At 45.7% G+C, this 19976-nt stretch overlaps 1 protein-coding gene across 1 annotated transcript in view; it reads right to left on the bottom strand.

The window, feature by feature from the left end:
- The window catches only part of LOC138662629 (kinesin-like protein KIF14), a 148165-nt gene that overhangs the window by 75971 nt on the left and 52218 nt on the right, over positions 1-19976 (bottom strand). The window contains exon 9 of the mRNA XM_069748469.1: positions 1077-1195. Within this exon, the coding sequence (XP_069604570.1) occupies positions 1077-1195 (119 nt within the window). The remainder of the gene's footprint in view (positions 1-1076; positions 1196-19976) is intronic.

Here is a 19976-nt window from a genome sequence, read left to right as displayed (position 1 = left end):
CTAACCGTATTTATAAGAGGACAGGATGCTTTTCGCACAACAAATTGGCATTGTGGGGAATAGAGAAGCTAGTGATATGTTATATAACTGGTGGAAAAGGTGGAACTTGATGGACCCAAGTCTTTGACGACCAATTTTAAGACCCGTTTAAGTAAAACTTTGTCAATCACAGCAATGTTGTGCATAAAAACACATTTTCATCTTATTTATTTGGTATCATAGCGTCCATAAAAGTCCAGTCTTTCAAGACCTAACATTAACACGAATAATAAGTGGTATAGAGGGAAAAATAAAAAAAATAAAAATTACAGCTAGCCATGCTAAACACATCCTTACAGAACTACAATAACCGCAAAAAATGGAAACATACAACTCCAGGAAAATATAATTTTAACTATGAATTTAATTTTTTCTTCTTCACCATTAAAAAGGGAATCAGTCAGCAGGTTTGTGCTTTTTATCTGTGAGCAGTATGATGAGAACCTGATTCCAGTGATTACCTAGTTTTATAGGTGCAGCAGTTGAGAGAATCCCCATTTTCACTCATGCAGATCTAGCAGAGTTTTGAATGCTGATTGACAGCTTTTGTGATAGGAAGCAGCCAATCAGTGCTGGAGGAGCAGGCACAAGACACCTAGTCCTGTTGTAATCATCTCCTGCGGATAAACCAATGATTGTATTGAAACAGCAACACAGCCCAATAAGTGATTCATCACTGGAATCAGGCACTCTTCCCCAACGTTATGCTGCCCTTAGATTACATGGCAAAACCTGCTTACATTCAATTATATATAAAAAAAAATAATGCACAAAGTGAAAACAAAAAAAGCATAAAACTGGAATATCACCATCTTGGGAAGGGATTAATCCAGGTTTTAGGGTTGGTCGGTGTAGGCATGTGGAACAAGATTTAGAAGACCACCCCTTTGCTGATTTCACATTGTAATTGTGGCGCTCTGTTGCGGTTCATACAGGAAAATGACCAGAGGGGATCAACGCGCATTTTCAACTCTTCCGTCCAAAATCAAAGCCAAGTGTGGCGAATGCGTGTGCTGCTGAGACTGCAGGTGACTTACCAAGTGAGCAGAGACTCTCTGTAGGGGATAAAACTTCTCTTGTGCACATCTGACATCTCTGCAAGAGCAGATATCACCTTCCCCAAAGTAAGTAATGACTTATTGATGCTGGCGCCTTCCTGTAAGACAAGGGAAATCGTGTCAGCAAAAAAGTACAAAAAAAAAAGGGGGTGAAATATGCCACGGTCATTAAATAGCAAGGATTATCGCTATACCCAAATCACAAAACTTACAGGAAAGAACGAAGTTCATAATTATAGACACTCCGTTCCAGATATGGGGCACATTAAAAAAATTACAAATAAAGAACACATCGTAAATTCTAATCAACTCACATAAGTGGAATGTAAGATAAAAAATCCACTTGAACGCCACGTTAAGACTGATTTTGGGAGCTCATGCTTTGGATATTATATTTTTAGAATAAAATACAAAAAAAAAAAAAAACGATGACATAAATGCTAACTGAACCACATCAACACTACTATGGACATTTCAGGTTAAAGAGGACTCCTCACCAGATGCCATTTTATTTTATTTTTTTTTTTTATTTATTTTTTTATAAGGTCTGCTATAGGTTTTTAGGAGATCCTCAGGGGCGTGTCTGGGCTGTCCTGCATCATTACCCCGAGACATGCATCCTAAGAATGACTATAAAAAATTTGAACTAAACAAAAAAGGTCTCTACTCTAACAACCATGTTAACCTGGGGGCAATCTGTTGGTGGGTGGCTGAGATGGAAAGGACAGTCACCATCAAGTAACACAGTAATCACTAGCCTGCTGATTGGTAGAACAGATTTCCAAGTCACATGAATACGTACAACAAAAGTGCCAGGGACACTTGTCCTGTGACATTATTGCCCTTACTTCTCCCCCTAAAGGGTGACCAGCTGGACATCAATAGAGCATACAAAGACGGACAAACCTCACTTCCTAATAGCTGGATTCACCATTTTAGATCTCATTTTGTCCGGTGTTCTACAAAGTAGGACAAAGTTCCGAAATACAGCCATCAGCGTCCATAATCTAAACAACTGTTCCTGCATCTTAAAAAGTGAGTCTTAGCACAAATTGACTGTTCAAACCAGACATAGGAGCTCAGTACACACTTGATGTGACCCAACAGGTTCAGGGCACCTTCCCACCGACTCGTTTTCATCCATCGCAGCCTGCTCGGGTTCCTGTAATGCCAGAGCTGTCAATCAAGGAAGAGTGGTGTCAACATTAGCCATCCAAGTAGTTGAGGTGCTTGTCAACACAGAGGATGCACCGTTGCTTGGTTTGAACAGTCATTTGCTCACAGACGCCATTTATACGAGATTCACAAAATATTAGTAAGTCATTGTTAACTTTAGCAAATCTGTAACTAGCTTGTTTTAATTACATAGACACATGGGTTTTATCCCTTTTTTACTTGAAGTTTAACATATTGGCACTTTAGAGTAAGCGCCAAACTTTTTCCCACAAATCCTTGCACTAGTGGCATGTACTGTGCGCAGAGTCATTACTGCCCAGTACAAAATTATTTCCCGGTCTCAACGGGAGTGTCATAAGTGACACCACAGATATTGGAAGTGGACTCAGGCCAGAATAGGTCACCTCTTGTATGTACAGCACATGGTCTATCCAGAAGCTTCCGACTGTCGAATTAAAAAAGGAATTATTGGGCTTGGTGGGGGGAAAGAAATAAGTACAACCCATAAAAAAAATTATATACATACATACAAATATACACACACCTTAATATTCAAAATTTAAACCACAATTTCAATATGTCAAAGAAAATACAACTTAAATTACATTTGTTTTTTGTGTGTTTTTTTTTTTTCAAACAGAAAACAGATGTTTTGCTTTCACTAAATTACAGAGAAAATTAAAAAATGGGCAACAGGGAACTCTTCATTTATTAGGTGAACAACTATGAAAGTCTCAGATTGCCCCAGCGGCTTCTCTGGATAAAGTTCTCATTTGAGAGCTGTCTATATAAATGCGACAAGTTTATCCTACCAAAATCTTAATTACATTTTTTGTGAAGTCCCCAAGAACAAGATGCTTACATTCTAATTTACAGACTGTCACAACATGTAAGTGATGCAAACAGACACCAAAACAATTTTTTTTTTTTTTTTTTTTTTCTTTTCTTTAGATAAGTGATACCAAATGGTTTTATACGAGATGTTATCAGAAATGAGATACAGGGGGTTTTAACTGTTCCATGATCAAGCTTGAGTACACACTACATATACAATCGTCTCCTGCAGTGGTGTAGTGAGTCGCCTGCCAGGGCAGTGGGGTACCCGGTACCGGGTCTGGTGTTCACAGGGGGATGTCACGGTGGCGATCCGGTCCGTGGCCCTGGGCGCCCATGTAAAAGGGGAAAGTCTTTGAAAGGGATCTGGTGAAGAGAGTTTATGTTCGTGACTAGGGTTGAGCGAAACGGATCGTTCATTTTCATAAGTCGCCGACTTTTGGCAAAGTCTGGTTTCATGAAACCCGACCCGATCCCTGTGTGGGGTCGGCCATGCGGTACGCGACTTTCGTGCCAAAGACGTGTTTCAATGACACGAAAAGCGCCATTTCTCAGCCAATGAAGGTGGATGCAGAGTGTGGGCAGCGTGATGACATAGGTCTCAGTCCCCACCATCTTAGAGAAGGGCATTGCAGTGATTGGCTTGCTGTCTGTGGCGTCACAGGGGCTATAAAGGGGCGTTCCCGCCGACGGCCATCTTACTGCTGCTGATCTGAGCATAGGGAGAGGTTGCTGCCGCTTCGTCAGAAGCAGGGATAGCATTAGGCAGGGTCCATTAACCCCCAAACCGCTTGTGCTGTAGCGATTTCCACTGTCCAACACCACCTTTTGTTTGCAGGGACAGTGGAGGCTACTTTTTTTTTTCCTCAGCGCTGTAGCTCATTGGGCTGCCCTAGAAGGCTCCCTGATGGCTGCATTGCTGTGCGTACGCCGCTGTGCAAACCAACTGCTTTTTTCAAAGCACAAATCCTGTTGCTCCTTCTGCACAGCTATCTTGTTTGTTTGTCCACACTTTTGATGTAATTTGTGCAGCAGTCCACTCCTTGTTATTGCTGCCTGCCATACATTGCTGAGATTACTGCAGGGATATAATAATTGTAGGACACTCCCTTTTTTTTTTTTTTTTTTTCCGTTATATCTCTTCAAGCCACTTTCTGCCACAGAAAATATACTCTAATACAGTGGCCCAGATTTATTCACTAGTCTCCCTGAAGAAAAAATAAATAAATAAAGGGTGCAGATTAAAATTGACAAGTCTGCATCAGTGGCAGTCCTGTGTGTGGCATCTGTCTCATTTTCTGGCACAGAAAACATACAGTCTAACAGTGGGCCTGATTTCTTGCCAATTCTCCCATAAATAAATAAAAAAAAAAAAAAAGATAGTGGGAGATTAAGATTGGCAATTCTGCCTCAGTGCCAGTGCTGTGTGTGGCATCTGTCTCTAATTTTGTGCCACAGAACATATACTGTATAAGCTCTCATTTTTCATATTTCTAGTGCAGTAATGCAGTTCAAATTTCGTGTTTTCAAGTTTGCATGTTTTAGCGCTGCAGTGTGCTGCCTTATTTACTTAACTATATACGAGTTGGCGACTCTAGGTTCAGCACCTGTTCACACTTAGTCTATGTTTGGATGTGCAGGTCAGGTTTTTGAAATATACTGTATAAGAGTGGGCCACATTTCTTCAATATTCTCCCAGAAAAAATAAAAAGGGGGAGATTTTAATTGTTAGTGTCTGCATCAGCGTCAGTCCTGTTAGTGGCATATCTGTCTGCCACTGAAGCTGTGTACTGTTATACATTGGGCCTGATTTTCCCTGCAGTCTCACCCACCTATAAAGGGATATATAAATCCAACAGAAGTTTGAGTTCACCTTGTAACTGGTTTTACAGTAACAAATACCGTTAGTTTGGTTACGTTTTTCAAACAATGAGGAAGTCTGGTGGAAGAGGTTGTGGCCGTGGGCGGTCATTGCCAGCTGGTAATGATGGTAGTGGTGGTGGAGCATCAGGTGGTCGTGGGAAAAGCAATTTAGCACCCAAGTCTCGAGTTGTTGAGCCAGGTTCGTCGTCTGGCTACACAAGGCCTCAAACGCTCCCTTTTCAGGGAGTAGGAAAACCGCTTTTAAAGCCGGAGCAGCAAGAACAAGTTTTGGCTTTCCGTGCTGACTCAGCCTCTAGCTCTTTCGCCTCCTCTTCTGAAACTGCTAAATGTAAAAGCAGCGCATCGTTAGTGGATGTTCACGGTCAGGGACAAGTTGCTTCCTTGTCTTCTTCACTAAGAACAACAGAGAAGGATGCGTCAGGCGACACAACGGGTTACTCCATGGAGCTCTTTACACATACCGTTCCTAGGTTAGAAAGTGAAACAGTTAACAGGCCATGCCCATTACAGGTTGAATCGGACATGGAGTGCACAGATGCACAGCCACAGCCAGATTACTATGCTGTTCCTTTGACTCAGACCAGAACATTGCCCTCGCAGTGTACTGATCCAGAATCAGACCCTGATGAGACTATGGTGCCCCATCACGAACGCTATACCACCGGCTTACATGGTGACAGACGAAGTTGCACACGAGATAGAAGAGGAGGTCATAGATGACCCAGTTGTTAACCCCGATTGGCAGCCATTGGGGGAACAGGGTGCAGGCGGCAGTAGCTCTGAAGCGGAGGAGGAGGAGCCGCAGAAGGCATCAACATCGCAACAGGTTCCATCTGCCAGGCCCGTATCTGGCCAAAAACGCGTGGCAAAACCAAAACCAGTCGTAGGACAGCGTGGACATCCGGTTAAAGAAGCTCAGTCTGCAATGCCTGAAAAGGTATCCGATAGTAGAAAGAGTGCAGTCTGGCATTTTTTTTTTTTTTAAACAACATCCAAATGATCAGCGCAAAGTCATCTGTCAAAAACGTTCAACTACCTTAAGCAGAGGTCAGAATCTTAAAAGTCTAAATACAAGTTGCATGCGTAGACATTTAACCACCATGCATTTGCAAGCCTGGACTAACTACCAAACGTCCCTTAAGGTTGTAGCACCCTCGGCCAATGAAGCTAGTCAGCAACGCTACATCCCTTCCCTCACTGTAAGCCCACCATTTCCGGCACCACCTGCAGTAAATGTGCAGATTTCGTCGCCAGGCCAAAGCAGTCAGGGAATCACCAGTTTCGTAGTAGGAAACACTGCATGTAGAGCACCAGCAAGAATACCATCTCCAACCCTCTCTCCGTCTGCCATGTCCACCGGCACCCCCGCTAGTTCCACGATCTGCAGCTCTCCAGTCCAGCTCACCCTACATGAGACTCTCATTAGGAAAAGGAAGTACTCATCCTCACATCTGCGTACACAGGGTTTGAACGCCCACATTGCTAGACTAATCTCATTAGAGCTGATGCCCTACCGGTTAGTTGAAAGCAAAGCTTTCAAAGCCCTGATGGACTACGCTGAACCACGCTACGAGCTACCCAGTCGACACTTCTTTTCTAGAAAAGCCATCCCAGCCCTCCACCAGCATGTAAAAGACCGCATCGTCCATGCACTCAGGCAATCTGTGAGTACAAAGGTGCACCTGACAACAGATGCATGGACCAGTAGGCATGGCCAGGGACGTTACGTGTCCATCACGGCACACTGGGTTAATGTGGTGGATGCAGGGTCCACAGGGGACAGCAATATTGGGACAGTTCTGCCTAGCCCACGGTCTAGGAAACAGGAAGTGTGCACTGTGCAGCACCTGGAGCAAAGGATTGCAGGGGCTGGGGGGATGCAGAGTCTGGCTGGGAGGACAAGGCATGGGCTCTAATATACTGCGTGGACTGCTGTATACTACATGGCTGCTATTTATTACGTGGGCTCTGCTATATACTACATGGGCTGCTATAGACTACATGGACTGCTATTTACTTCGTGGGCTCTGCTATATACTACGTGGGCTGCTATATACTACATGGGCTGCTATTAACTACGTGGGCTTTGCTATGTACTACGTGGGCTGCTATTTACTACGTGGGCTGCTATTTACTACGTGGGCTGCTATTTACTACATGGGCTCTGCTATATACTACATGGACTGCCATTTACTTCATGGGCTCTGCTATATACTACGTGGGCTGCTATATACTTTGTGGACTGCTATTTACTTCGTGGGCTGTGTTATATACTACGTGGGCTGCTATATACTACGTGGGCAGTGCTGTATACTACTGTGTGGGCAGTGCTGTATACTACTGTGTGGGCAGTGCTGTATACTACTGTGTGGGCTGTGCTGTATACTACTGTGTGGGCTGTGCTGTATACTACTGTTTGGGTTGTCCTGTATACTACTATGTGGTCTGTGCTATATACTACTATGTGAGGACTGAAACAAGGCCAAGGGGCTGGATGGGTGCAATGTTGTGATTTCTGCCCCCCCCAATGTCCTGATTTCTGCCCCCATCCCCCCCATATGTTCCTCAGATTTCTCCACCACATGCAACTGCACCCGGGAAGGGAGGGGATGGAGGCAGGAATCAGGACATTATGGGGGCAGAAGAAATATGAGGAGATTATAGGGGGCAGAAATCTGAGGGAGGGGGGGGGCGCCAAACTGATCTTTTGCCCCGGGTGCAGGAGGAGCTAGATACACCTCTGCAGCTAGTGGCAAGCGTCAGCAGGCTGTATTGGCAATGAAGTGTTTGGGCGACAACAGACACCGCGGAAGTTCTGTCCGAGTTCTTGCAGCAAGAAACTCAGTCATGGCTGGGCAGTGTACATCTTGAGGCAGGCAAGGTAGTGAGTGATAACAGAAGGAATGTTATGGCTGCCATAGGCCTTTCACAACTGAAACACATTCCTTGCCTGGCTCACACCTTAAACCTGGTGGCGCAGTGCTTCTTGAAAAGTTATCCGGGGTTACCCGACCTGCTCCTCAAAGTGCGCAGACTTTGCGTGCATATCCGCCATTCGCCCGTACACTCCAGCCGTATGCAGAGCCATCAGCGGTCTTTGAACCTTCTCCAGCATCGCCTAATCATCGACGTTGCAACAAGGTTGAACTCCACACTGCACATGCTTCAGAGACTGTGCGAACAGAGGCGTGCTGTTATGTATTTGTGGGAGGATACACATACACGGGCAGGCAGTTGGATGGCAGACATGGAGTTGTCAGGTGTGCAGTGGTCGAAGGTACAAGACATGTGTCAAGTCCTTCAGTGTTTTGAGGAATGCACACGGCTGGTTAGTGCAGACAATGCCATAATAAGCATGAGCATCCCCCTAATGCGTCTGCTGATGCAAAGTTTGACGCACATAAAGGAGCAGGCGTCTGCAGCCGAGGAAGAGGAAAGCCTTGATGACAGTCAGCCATTGTCTGGTCAGGGCAATCTACAGGACGAGGTAGCGGGCGAAGAGGAGGAGGACGAGGAGGATGATGCGGATGAGTATTTTTTGAATGAGGAAGCTTCTCCGGGGCCAATAGAAACTGGTGGCGTTGCAAGGCCGGGTTCAGATTTTTTGAGGCAGACAAGTGACGTAGATTTGCCTGAAACTGCCCCTCAACCCAGCACAACCGCAGATTTGACAACTGGAACTTTGGCCCACATGGCGGATTATGCCTTACGTATCCTCAAAAGGGACCCACGCATTATTAAAATGATGACCGATGACGATTACTGGTTGGCCTGCCTCCTTGATCCTCGCTATAAAGGCAAATTGCAAAATATCATGCCACATGAGAACCTCGAACAAATATTAGCAACCAAACAAGCAACTCTGGTAGACTGTTTGATTCAGGCATTCCCAGCACACAGCGCCGGTGATGGTTCTCACACAAGCTGCAGGGGGCAACAGGGTAGAGGTGTTAGAGGTCCACAAATCAGAAGTGGCGTTGGACAGAGGGGTTTTCTGACCAGGTTGTGGAGTGATTTCGCAATGACCGCAGACAGGACAGGTACTGCAGCATCAATTCAAAGTGGCAGGAGACAACATTTGTCCAGTATGGTTACTAACTATTTTTTATCCCTTATCGATGTTCTCCCTCAACCGTCATTCCCATTTGATTACTGGGCATCCAAAATAGACACCTGGCCTGAATTGGCAGAATATGCATTGCAGGAGCTCGCTTGCCCAGCAGCTAGTGTGCTATCAGAAAGAGTATTCAGTGCTGCGGGTTCAATATTGACCGAAAAAAGGACTCGTCTGGCTACCCAAAATGTTGATGATCTAACCTTCATTAAAATGAACCACTCATGGATTTCTAATTATTTTGCCCCACCTTTCCCGGCTGACACCTAGCTTTCCTATAAAAAGGTCTTGCTTGTGGACTGGTCTTACTGACTGTTCCAATCTCTTAATCTGCAGCAGCTGCTTGTCCAGCATACGACATGTTTACACCTCCCTAAATGCGCTACCTCCCCCCCACGGGGCCGTGGTCTCGCCACTTGGCGCAAGCACCTGTGAGAGTTCCGCTTGTCTGAAGAGGTGGGTGTGCCCGCTTTTGGCCGACGGCACTGCCACTGGGTCCCTCATAGTACAATAAAGTGTCTCTGGCGGTGGTGGCGCGCAACCAACGTCAGACACACTATTGTAACATGAAGGGCCCTGGGCCTGTACCGCCGGCCACAAGAGAGTTCCCCCCCCCCCCTTCCCCAGCTCAAACAGTGCTCTACCACTTGCAAAATGATCTCTCACAGCTCCACCAATGTTTAGTCTATGCGCTGACATCCTTCAATGCCTGGCACTGACTATACCAATTTGTTGACATGTATGATGCTAGTTAAAATAGTCAGGGTCAGTGTCCTATATTGACACCAGTAAATACTTAGCGGCGCCAAATTACTATGTCTGAAACTCAGCAGAGGAACCCACCCCTGTACCTACTGTAAGTATGCCACCCTTTTGTTTTTTGGTTTAGTCGTTTTGAGAGACAGTAACATCTATTTATTTTTTGAGAGTACTAACTGTGTCAGATACTCCTTCCAATTGTCCTCCGCTGAACAAACCAATGCTGCCTGTGTACCCATGTACCTTTTTTTCAACCTGCAGTGAGCCAACTTTGTGGTGTAAGGCCTACTAGCAGTGTCTGTCTAAATACAGCTGTTCTCCTTTAAAAAAAAAAAAAAAAAAAAAAAAAAAAAAGGCTGGTTTTCAGCCAGTCAGAATTATAAAACTGCATTGGGGCCACAAGTGTCGTTGTGGTCTACAAACGGATTCTTCCGCTCCAAGGTGTTCTCCTGGTTGCCTTTCCTGAGCTTCAATCTTCAGGCTCTCTGTTATGACCTGGTGGTTAAGAGGCCACACTGATATGACCTGGTGGCTAAAACGCAACATGGAGCGAGCTCTGAGAAGGTGGTATCTCTACTGACCGCAGTCCCTAATCCTAACAACAACACTAGAAATAGCCGTGGGATGTTCCGGACTTTCCCTAGACACCTCTTGACAGCCTAAGAAATAACTACCCCTAAAGAAGGAAATGGAAAGCCATCTTGCCTCAGAGAAAACCCCCAAAAGGAAAGATAGCCCCCCACAAATATTGACTGTGAATGGAGAGGGAAATGACGTACACAGAAATGAAATCAGAATTCAGCAAAGGAGGCCAATACTAAACTAGATAGAGAGAAAAGGATACTGTGCGGTCAGTATGAAAACTACAAAATCCATGCAGAGTTTACAAAAATGAACTCCACACCGACTCACGGTGTGGAGGGGCAAATCTGCTTTCCCAGAGCTTCCAGCTAGCCTGAATAACACAGTGACAAGCTGGACAAAAAGAGACATACTTGCAAAGCAATAGAGTCCAAACAAATGGACAAACAAAAACTAGCAAAAACTTATCTTTTCCAGACAAGGACTGGCCATATGAGAATTCCAAGGAAAGAACCAAATCCAACCAAGAACATTGACAGCAGGCATGGACTAAAGCCCAGAGCAGGTTTAAATAACAAACCCAGGCAAGGCGATTAGTGAAGGCAGCTGCTACAGCTACCTAAAGGAGCAGCAGTTCCACTCGAAACCACCAGAGGGAGCCCAAGGGCAGAACTCACAAAAATACCATTAGCAACCACAGGAGGGAGCTCCAGAACGGAATTCACAACAGCTCTCGTTAACTAGTAAGTAGTTGAAACAACACTGCATTAGGCCTACAAGTTGGGTCTGGGATCTACAAACGGTGTCTTCCGCTCCAAGGTGTTCTCCAGGTTGCCTTTCCCTAGCTTCTATCTTCAGGCTCTTGTTAAATTGTTTTTAATTTAACACTGCATTTGGCCTACTTGTTTTGTTGGCCCTACCAACGGTGTCTGCCGCTCCTACACTGAACAAACCAGTGCCACCTGTTTACTACTGTTACCAATTTTGAACTGCATTTAGCCTACTTACTGATTTGGGCCTACTCACTGTGTCAGCCTCTCATTACAGTTGTACTCCACTGAACAAAGCAATGCCCCCTGGTTAGTCCTGTTACCAATTTTGAACTGCATTTAGCCCACTTTATTATTTGGGCCTATATCTTTGTTTCCTCCTCATCCTGCCCATTGCCCAGCCAGTGATAGATGAGTCTGCTGGTACATTGACCCAGAATGCTACATTCCTTGTGCACGCTACACTGCAAGAATATGACCCTGCTAAAAGTCAGGTTCCCCTTCCCGCATACCATAACACCTAACACGGGGACAAAGAGGAAGGTGCAGATGAAAGTGCAGGTTCCTTCATCAGGTGGGGGGGAATACTAGTTGGCGACGTCACTGGCACAGGGCCCCTCATAGTATGCAAAAAGTGTCGCTGCCTGTGTGAGGCGCCCCCGCCATGCAAACACACCGCCGTACATTGAGGGGCCCTGTGCCAGTGGCAACGAGTGGGCCCCCCCTGCTTGCTCAGGATCACAGCACTTGCAAAGTTTAAATACTTACCTCTCCCTGCTCCACTGCCCTGAGGTGGTCCAGATTACCTGGGCCCACTAAATACTTGAACCAGCCCTACCCCCCACAACTTTAGCCAAATTACCCCCAATTTCCAATGCCTTACTATTATTATAAAAGGTAAATTAAGATTGACAAGCTTCAGTAACAAGAACGGATGTTTTTGCCATTAAAATGAGCACTGTAGGCGTTTTCCTGGCCTCCACTCACTGCCGACTATGCTTCCCCATTGACTTGCATTGGGTTTCGTGTTTCGGTCGATCCCCGACTTTTTGCGATAATCGGCCGATTCCACTTGACTCTACTTTTGAGATCGTCGGGTTTCGCGAAACCCAACTCGACCCTAAAAAACTAAAAGTCGCTCAACCCTATTCGTGACGCCACCTGTGGTATTCGGTCAGTGGGGACAGACGCTGCTTTAAGGGGTCCTCTGGGGTAATCTTATGGCTGCTAGATGGTATAACTTCCCACAGGTGAAGTATATCCCCAGGGCTCCCAGTGTGTAGATGGAAGATGGTGAATGGTGCAGTATAGAACGAGGACACAGGTTTGCAGTCTCTTTACCTGGTTTACTGAAGACTTCAGGCAGTCACAGTCCAGGGCACCAGATCACAGGGCAGGCAGGGTCCGGCCGGCTTGGAAGCGAATCCAGAATCCCCTTTACCAGGGAGTTAAAAGCATTTCTCTAGCACAGTGGTGTTGTAGTCCCTTACTGCCTATGGCTTCAGATAAGGTCCTCACAGTTCTCTCTGTCTCCTTAAAGGATAGGACAATACTGACATGACAGGTAACTCAAGCCTTTTTACAGGGCCTCTAGCACGCCCCGGACTCTGTTACTGTGTCTCAGGTGTGTATGGCATACCAGTAACTTGCAGTTCAGCTCTCCTGCTGGTCTCTGCTGTAAGTCGTAGAGTCCCTTACAACCTCAGTGGTCCAGCTACCGGTTATCTGCGCCTCAGAGGGAGGCAGCCTACTCTTAGCTTGTCTCCCCTGATGCTACGCTCCTGTGCTTCGCTCTCCTTCATGCTCACTGAACAATGTTCGACTTTCTGCATGTCTCTTTCCAGGAGCTGGAGTACTTCAGACTACACGGCCCCTTCAGACACTGTCGATCTGCTCTCTCCTCTGCCTCTCACAGAATCTGACTCTTTCCCTCCAAACCACATATATATTATATAATATATATATATATATATATATATATATATATATATATATATATATATATATATATATATATATATATATATATATATATATATATATATATATATATATATATATATATACACACACACACCGGATTACTTACCGGTAATGCTCTTTTAATGAGTCCACGACAGCACCCACATGAGAGAGAGAGGGTTTCTGCCCATAGGAACAGGAAACCTACAGAATAAAAGGAGGCGGTCCCTATCCTCCTCAGTTTAGTTTTCAGAGTATGAGAGGAACTGCAAGGTTTTAGTTTAATTCAACTTTAATTATGTAAATGCCTTAAAATACTCTACACAGTGATTTGTCAGTTTTAAAAGGAAGAAACAGTGTATGACTAGGGAGGGTAGCGAATGGGTGCTGTCGTGGACTCATTAAAAGAGCATTACTGATAAGCAATCCAGCTTTTTACCCTTCACCACAACAGCACCCAAATGAGACTTTCAGAGAACTGTCACCTAAGTGGGATTACTGTGCTAAGGACAGCTCTACCAACGGCTAAGTCAGAAGATGAGGATATATCAAGTCTATAATGGTTGTAAAAGGTATAAGGTGTCAACCAGGTTGCGGTCTTACATATTAAATCAATTGGTACGTCTGCTTTCTCCGCCCAAGAGGATGGCTCGCGCTGAATGTGCTTTTACGCCTTCAGGAGGAACTTCACCTTTTGACAAAGAAGCCAAGTATATAGTTTCTCTGATCCACCGGGATAAGGTAGCGTTTGTGATCCCACATCCTTTCCTGTGGCCCTGGAAGGACACAAAGAGCCCTACTCTGTCTCCAGGCCTGAGACCTTTCTATAAAGGTCAAGATGGTTCTTTTAACATCTAAGGTATGGAACTTTTGTTGTTCTGGAGCTTCAAAGAAGGAAGGAAGAAATTTCTTGTGACCTTTGATAGCTAGATGCGACTTTTGGAAGGTATGAGGGGTCTCGATTAAAGGCCCCTTCACATTAAGCGACGCTGCAGCGATACCGACAACGATCCGGATCGCTGCAGCGTCGCTGTTTGGTCGCTGGAGAGCTGTCACACAGACCGCTCTCCAGCGACCAACGATGCCGGTAACCAGGGTAAACATCAGGTAACTAAGCGCAGGGCCGCACTTAGTAACCCGATGTTTACCCTGGATACCATCCTAAAAGTAAAAAAAACAAACACTACATACTTACCCAACGCGGTCTGTCCTCCAGCGTGGTGCTCTGCACTCCTCCTGTACTGACTGTGAGCACAGCGGCCGGAAAGCAGAGCGGTGACGTCACCGCTCTGCTTTCCGGCTGACCGACGCTCACAGCCAGTACAGGAGGAGTGCAGAGCACAGCGCCGGGGACAGACAGCGGTAGGTAAGTATGTACTGTTTGTTTTTTTTACTTTTAGGATGGTAACCAGGGTAAACATCGGGTTACTAAGCGCGGCCCTGCGCTTAGTTACCCGATGTTTACGCTGGTTACCAGTGAAGACATCGCTGGATCGGTGTCACACACACGCCGATCCAGCGATGTCCACGGGAGATCCAGCGACGAAATAAAGTTCTGGACTTTCTTCAGCGACCAACGATCTCCCAGCAGGGGCCTGATCGTTGGTCGCTGTCACACAGAACGATTTTATTAACAATATCGTTGCTACGTCACAAAAAGCAACGATATCGTTAACAATATCGTTATGTGTGAAGGTACCTTAAGGATTACCCTACTATCTTGGAATACTAACAGGAAGAGTGGGTCTATGGAGAGGGCCTGGATATCACTGACCCTTCTGGCTGATGTTAAAGCTACCAACAGAGCTACCTTAAATGTCAAGATATTTAAAGGGACAGAATCTAGCGGTTCAAATAGAGAATTAGTTAAGGCATCGAGGACTAGGTTCAAGTCCCATGGAGGTAAACGTGGAATGTGGACCGGGTTACTTCGTTCACATGCCCTAATGAATCTTGCGACCCATCTATCTCCTGCTATATTGCACCCATACAGGGCCCCTGAGGCTGAAATCTGTACTCATAAGGTGTTTACTGATAATCCCAGGTCTCGTCCTTTCTATAAAAATTCTAGGATGGCAAAGATTGGAGCCTGTCTAGTGAAAGGTTCCGTATGGAAATTTAAGAATTTTTTCCACACTCTGCTGTATATTAACGTAGTAGATTTTTCCCTACTTAACAGTGTTTACAAGGTCCTCAGAGAAGCCTCTTGAACTCAATAGCTGCCTCCCAAATTCCACGCCGTCAAGTGTAGTCCCTTCACCTGAGGGTGGAAGAATGGCCCTTGAGATCGCAGCTTTGGGTCTGATGGAAAAATCCAAGGGTCGCATAGTGACATGGCTCGGAGTCAAGAGAACCACGGTCTCTTCGGCCAAAAGGTTGCGATAAGGATCACCCTTGCATTCTCCCTCCTGATCTTCCTGAGCACTAGCAGAATTAGAGTCATCGGAGGAAAAGCATACGCTAGATCGAACTTCCAGGGGTACTGGAGTGAGTCCAACATGTCCGGTCTACTTTGTTCAGGGAAGCGAGCATTTGTACTTGCCTGTTCTCTTTGGTGGCGAATAAATCTATTTGTGGAGTACCCCATAATTTTACTATTTTTTTTTAAATGTATGAGTGTTGAGAGTCCACTCTCCCTGACGTAGCATGTTTCGACTGAGAAAGTCTGCTCTTGTGTTCTTTATGCCTTTGATATGGAGAGCTGTTAGGGATGAATGGTGTGCTTCTGCTAGTTGAAAAATATCTGCTGCTATGGATATTAGATTTTCTGATCGTGTTCCCCCTTGACGGTTTGCATATGCACTGTGGTGGAATTGTTTGACAAGATTCTTACATGTGTTCCCTGAATCTGTGGAAGAAAATGATTTAAAGCTTGATCAACCGCATTTAATTCTTTCCAATTTGAAGAGTAGAGTGACTCTGCAGGATTCCAGAGATCCTGTGCAAAGTTATCCCCCATGTGGGCACCCCATCCCGAGGGGCTAGCGTCAGTGGTGGTTATTCTCGAAGGCGCCATTATCCAGGGTACTCCCCTGGAAAAGTGGACTAGATACAACCACCAGGCCAGGGATTCTATTACACTTTGGGAAAGAGTTAATTTCCTTTCCAGATGACCCTGCAAGACCTCTTGAATATACAGGATTTCATGTTGTAAGGGTCTGATATGATACTGGGCCCATGGAACTGCTGGAATACACGAAGTTATGGATCCAAGTAAAGACATAGCCTCCCTTAGTGACATTTTAGGGTTTTTCCTTGCTAGTGTCACCTTTGATATTATAGTCATTTTTTTTTTTACTCTGGAAGAAAACACCTCTGACTTACGGAGTCTAGATGTAGTCCTAGGAAGGACTGGAAGGTTTCTGGAACCAATCTGGATTTTTTGAAATTGACGATCCATCCTAACTCCTGCAGGGATGAAATTGTATTAGATAGACGGTCCTCACACAGAGACAGATCATCCTACCACTAGAAAATCATTTAGGTAGGGTTCAATTAAAGTATCCTGCTGACGCAAGTAAGCCATCACCTCTAGCATTACTTTTGTGAAAACACAAGGAGCCATCGAAAGACCAAAGGGCATTGCCGCATATTGGAAATGACTAACTTGTCCTGCCAGGTTGACTGCTACTCTCAGGTACCGCTGGTGCTTGGCGTGTATGGGGAGATGATAATTGGCGTCTTTTAAGTCTACTCCTGCTATCACACACCTAGGAAATAAAAGTTTGATAGTAGAACCAATGGACTCCATCTTAAAAAAGGTACGGTTATATAAAAAGGAATTTTTTTATTTTTATTTTTTTATTTTTAAGATTAATAATGGTTCGGAATGAACCATCCGGTTTATTGATCAAAAACAAAGGGGAATAAAACCCCTTTCCTTCTTGATCTTTAGGAACTTCTATCATAACTTTTTTAGACAGTAAAGACAGGATCTCTAATTCAAGAGCCTTTTGTTGTTCCAGTCTTCTGGGAGATATTATAAATGAATCCCGAGGGATTTCTTCAAATTCTAATTTTAACCCGAACTCTGATGTCAAGAATCAACTGGCTTGATGTTATAAGTTTCCATTTCTGGAAAAGTTGTTTTAGTCTACTACAGACTTGAGTATTAGCGGAACTTGTTACGCCTTGCGTTATAGGATCCACTAAACAATGCACCTTTGTTTTGTGTCCTTAGTTTCCCAACAATTTCTTTGGGTTTCGAACGTTTTATTCCTGATAAAGGGGCGTCTTCTAAAGGCTCTCCTGTAAGAAGGAAGAGATTGATTAGGAAATCCTTTCTTCCTCTCCCCTGCCTTGGTTAGAAGATCATCCAATGTCTTTCCAAAAAAACTCACCCTGGCGCGTGATCGTACAGAGCTTTGCTTTTGTCTGTGCGTCCCCCTTCCAGCTCTTTAACCAGAGTGCTCGCCGGGCTGTGTTCACTAAGCTGGCTGACCTAACCGCTACACGTAGCGAGTCTGCATCTGCTAGAAATGCTACAGCTTCCTTAATTAGAGGGATCATTGGCAGAATGTTTTCTCTGAGTGTTTTACCTCTAGTCTGCTCCTCCAACTGATCCACCCACACTAGTAATGACTTGGTGGTACATGTACTAGAAATGGCAGGTTTGAATGCCCCCGTGTTGGCTTCCCATGATCTTAACATGTTTTTTGCCTTACGGTCTAAAGGGTCTGGTAAGACTCCTGAATCTTCCACTGGCAGCATGGATTGCATTGATGTGGAAGCTACCGCGGCATCCACCTTGGGCACTTTGGACCAGGAATTTAGTTCTTCATCACTAAAAAGGGTAGCGCCTCTTAGAGGATGATGGCAAAAAAAAGCCTCGCAGGTTCTGCCTATCCCATTCTTTCTTAATCAATTCTTTTATAGTCTAAATCACAGGAGAGGTTCTTCGTTTTTTCTGGGCCAACCCAGCAAACATTATGTCCTATGCAGATTTGGGGCCTTTTGCATTAGGGCATCCCATTGTATTCCTGACTGATTTAATTAAATTATCTATGCTACCATCTGGGAGACAGAGACCACCTTCATTCGCAGATGAACTTAATTGGGACCTTGGAGTGTCCGAGGATTTTTCCTGTACGTCATCTGAATCTACTGGTGAGAGGGATCTGCTCGGAAGCCGTGTTACTGAACCACTGGTGTGCCCCAAACCCTGCATTTCTTCCAGAATTATGGCTTTTACATCCGCTGGTGTCATTACCCTTTCTTCTTGTAAGGTTAGACTGATGCAGTTGGGGCATAATCTTTTAACATATGAATCCGGGAGGAGCTGTGTGCATAGGGCACATTCTTTATGCTTGGACTTGTGTGTCCGTTTCTTAGTCTAAAAGGAGAGGGAAACATAGGAGGAATAGATCAGCATATAGGAAGAGGATTTTAACACTCACCCTGTGAAGCTGAAAAGGTATCGGTTCTGGAGGCAGAGTCTTAGGTAAGTCATCTTTACACGCCTCTGCCTGGCTGTGGATCGCTTCTCTGTAGGGCGACCACAGCTTTTTGTGCGGCTTCTTGCTCTTCCATCCTTGCTGGGAGGACGCTGCTCTGCCGCAGGTAGGTGCGCTTTGTTGGCCGGTGAAGCCATACCTACACAGGCTATAACGGCGCCACTGTCTTTTAAATCTGGCGCCATATCTCCTGCCTCCCCAGACCCAACCCGGAAGTACTCGACTACTTCCGGGTTAGACGCGCCGCTCTCCTCACCGCACGGCCACTGCTATGATGAAAAGCCAGCCGCTGGAGCGCGCGCGTCCTCATGGAGCCGGGTGGCCCACCCCAGACCCGGACCATGGATTGGTGGACAGATGAGGGGGGAGGCTGCAAGCAGGGGCTCCCCCATCGCTGCATCTGGTACCGCAGTACCTGATGTTCTCTCGGACACCACAGAGGCGGATGCATTTGGCCCAGGAATCCACTTCATGCTGCAGGCATCTTGGGATTCTTGTAGGAACAGGAAACCTAAACTGAGGAGAAGAGAGGGACTGCCTCCTTTTATTCTGTAGGTTTCCTGTTCCTATGGGCGGATCCTTTCTCTCTCATGTGGGTGCTGTCGTGGCGAATAGTAAAACAAGGAATATCCAGGAATACATCAGAAAAAAGCACCAAAAGAGGAAATGCTGGGAGAAAGCCTAAGGCCGGCGTCACACTAGCGTATTGCATGCGATGCGAGAGCATCGGATGCGATATGCTAATGACCCTCGGCTCCTGCTCGCAGCAGAGCAGGAGCCAAGTGTCATGCATCTGTGCTCCGATTCTCTCACACAGGGATGATCGGAGCACAGCTGCGGAGGAGGCGGAGAAATTAATTTCTCCATCTCCTCCCTCGCTGGGGTCCGCTTATAACGCACATCACTCAGATGTTATCCGAGTGGTGTGCGCTGTCTCACTCACACCCATAGGCTTATATTGGTGCGAGTGAGCCGAGAGTTTTCCTCGGTCCGAGACAATCGCAGCATGCTGCGATTGTCTCGGACCGAGGAAAACGGCCGACAAAGTCGGCTGCTGGGAGCGGCCCCATATGTTTACATTGGTCCGAGTGCAATGCGATTTTTTATCGCATTGCACTCAGCAGTTTTAAACGCCAGTGTGACGCCGGCCTAAGGCAGCAACAACAACAGATCTGGAAGGAAGAACAGGAACATGAAGCACCATGGCATGATAAGACGCTGCATGGGATGTACCATCAACAGATAATGGAGATGGCTGACATGGAGAAATCCTACCAATGGCTGGAGAAAGCTGGACTCAGACAGCACAGAGGCACTAATCATAGCGGCACCAGAGCAAGCGCCA

This window comes from Ranitomeya imitator, chromosome 2 (genome assembly GCF_032444005.1).
Source record: "Ranitomeya imitator isolate aRanImi1 chromosome 2, aRanImi1.pri, whole genome shotgun sequence".
NCBI lineage: Eukaryota > Metazoa > Chordata > Amphibia > Anura > Dendrobatidae > Ranitomeya > Ranitomeya imitator.
The sequence above is the reverse complement of the archived record's forward strand: the minus strand, read 5'-3'. Positions and strand labels throughout refer to the sequence as shown.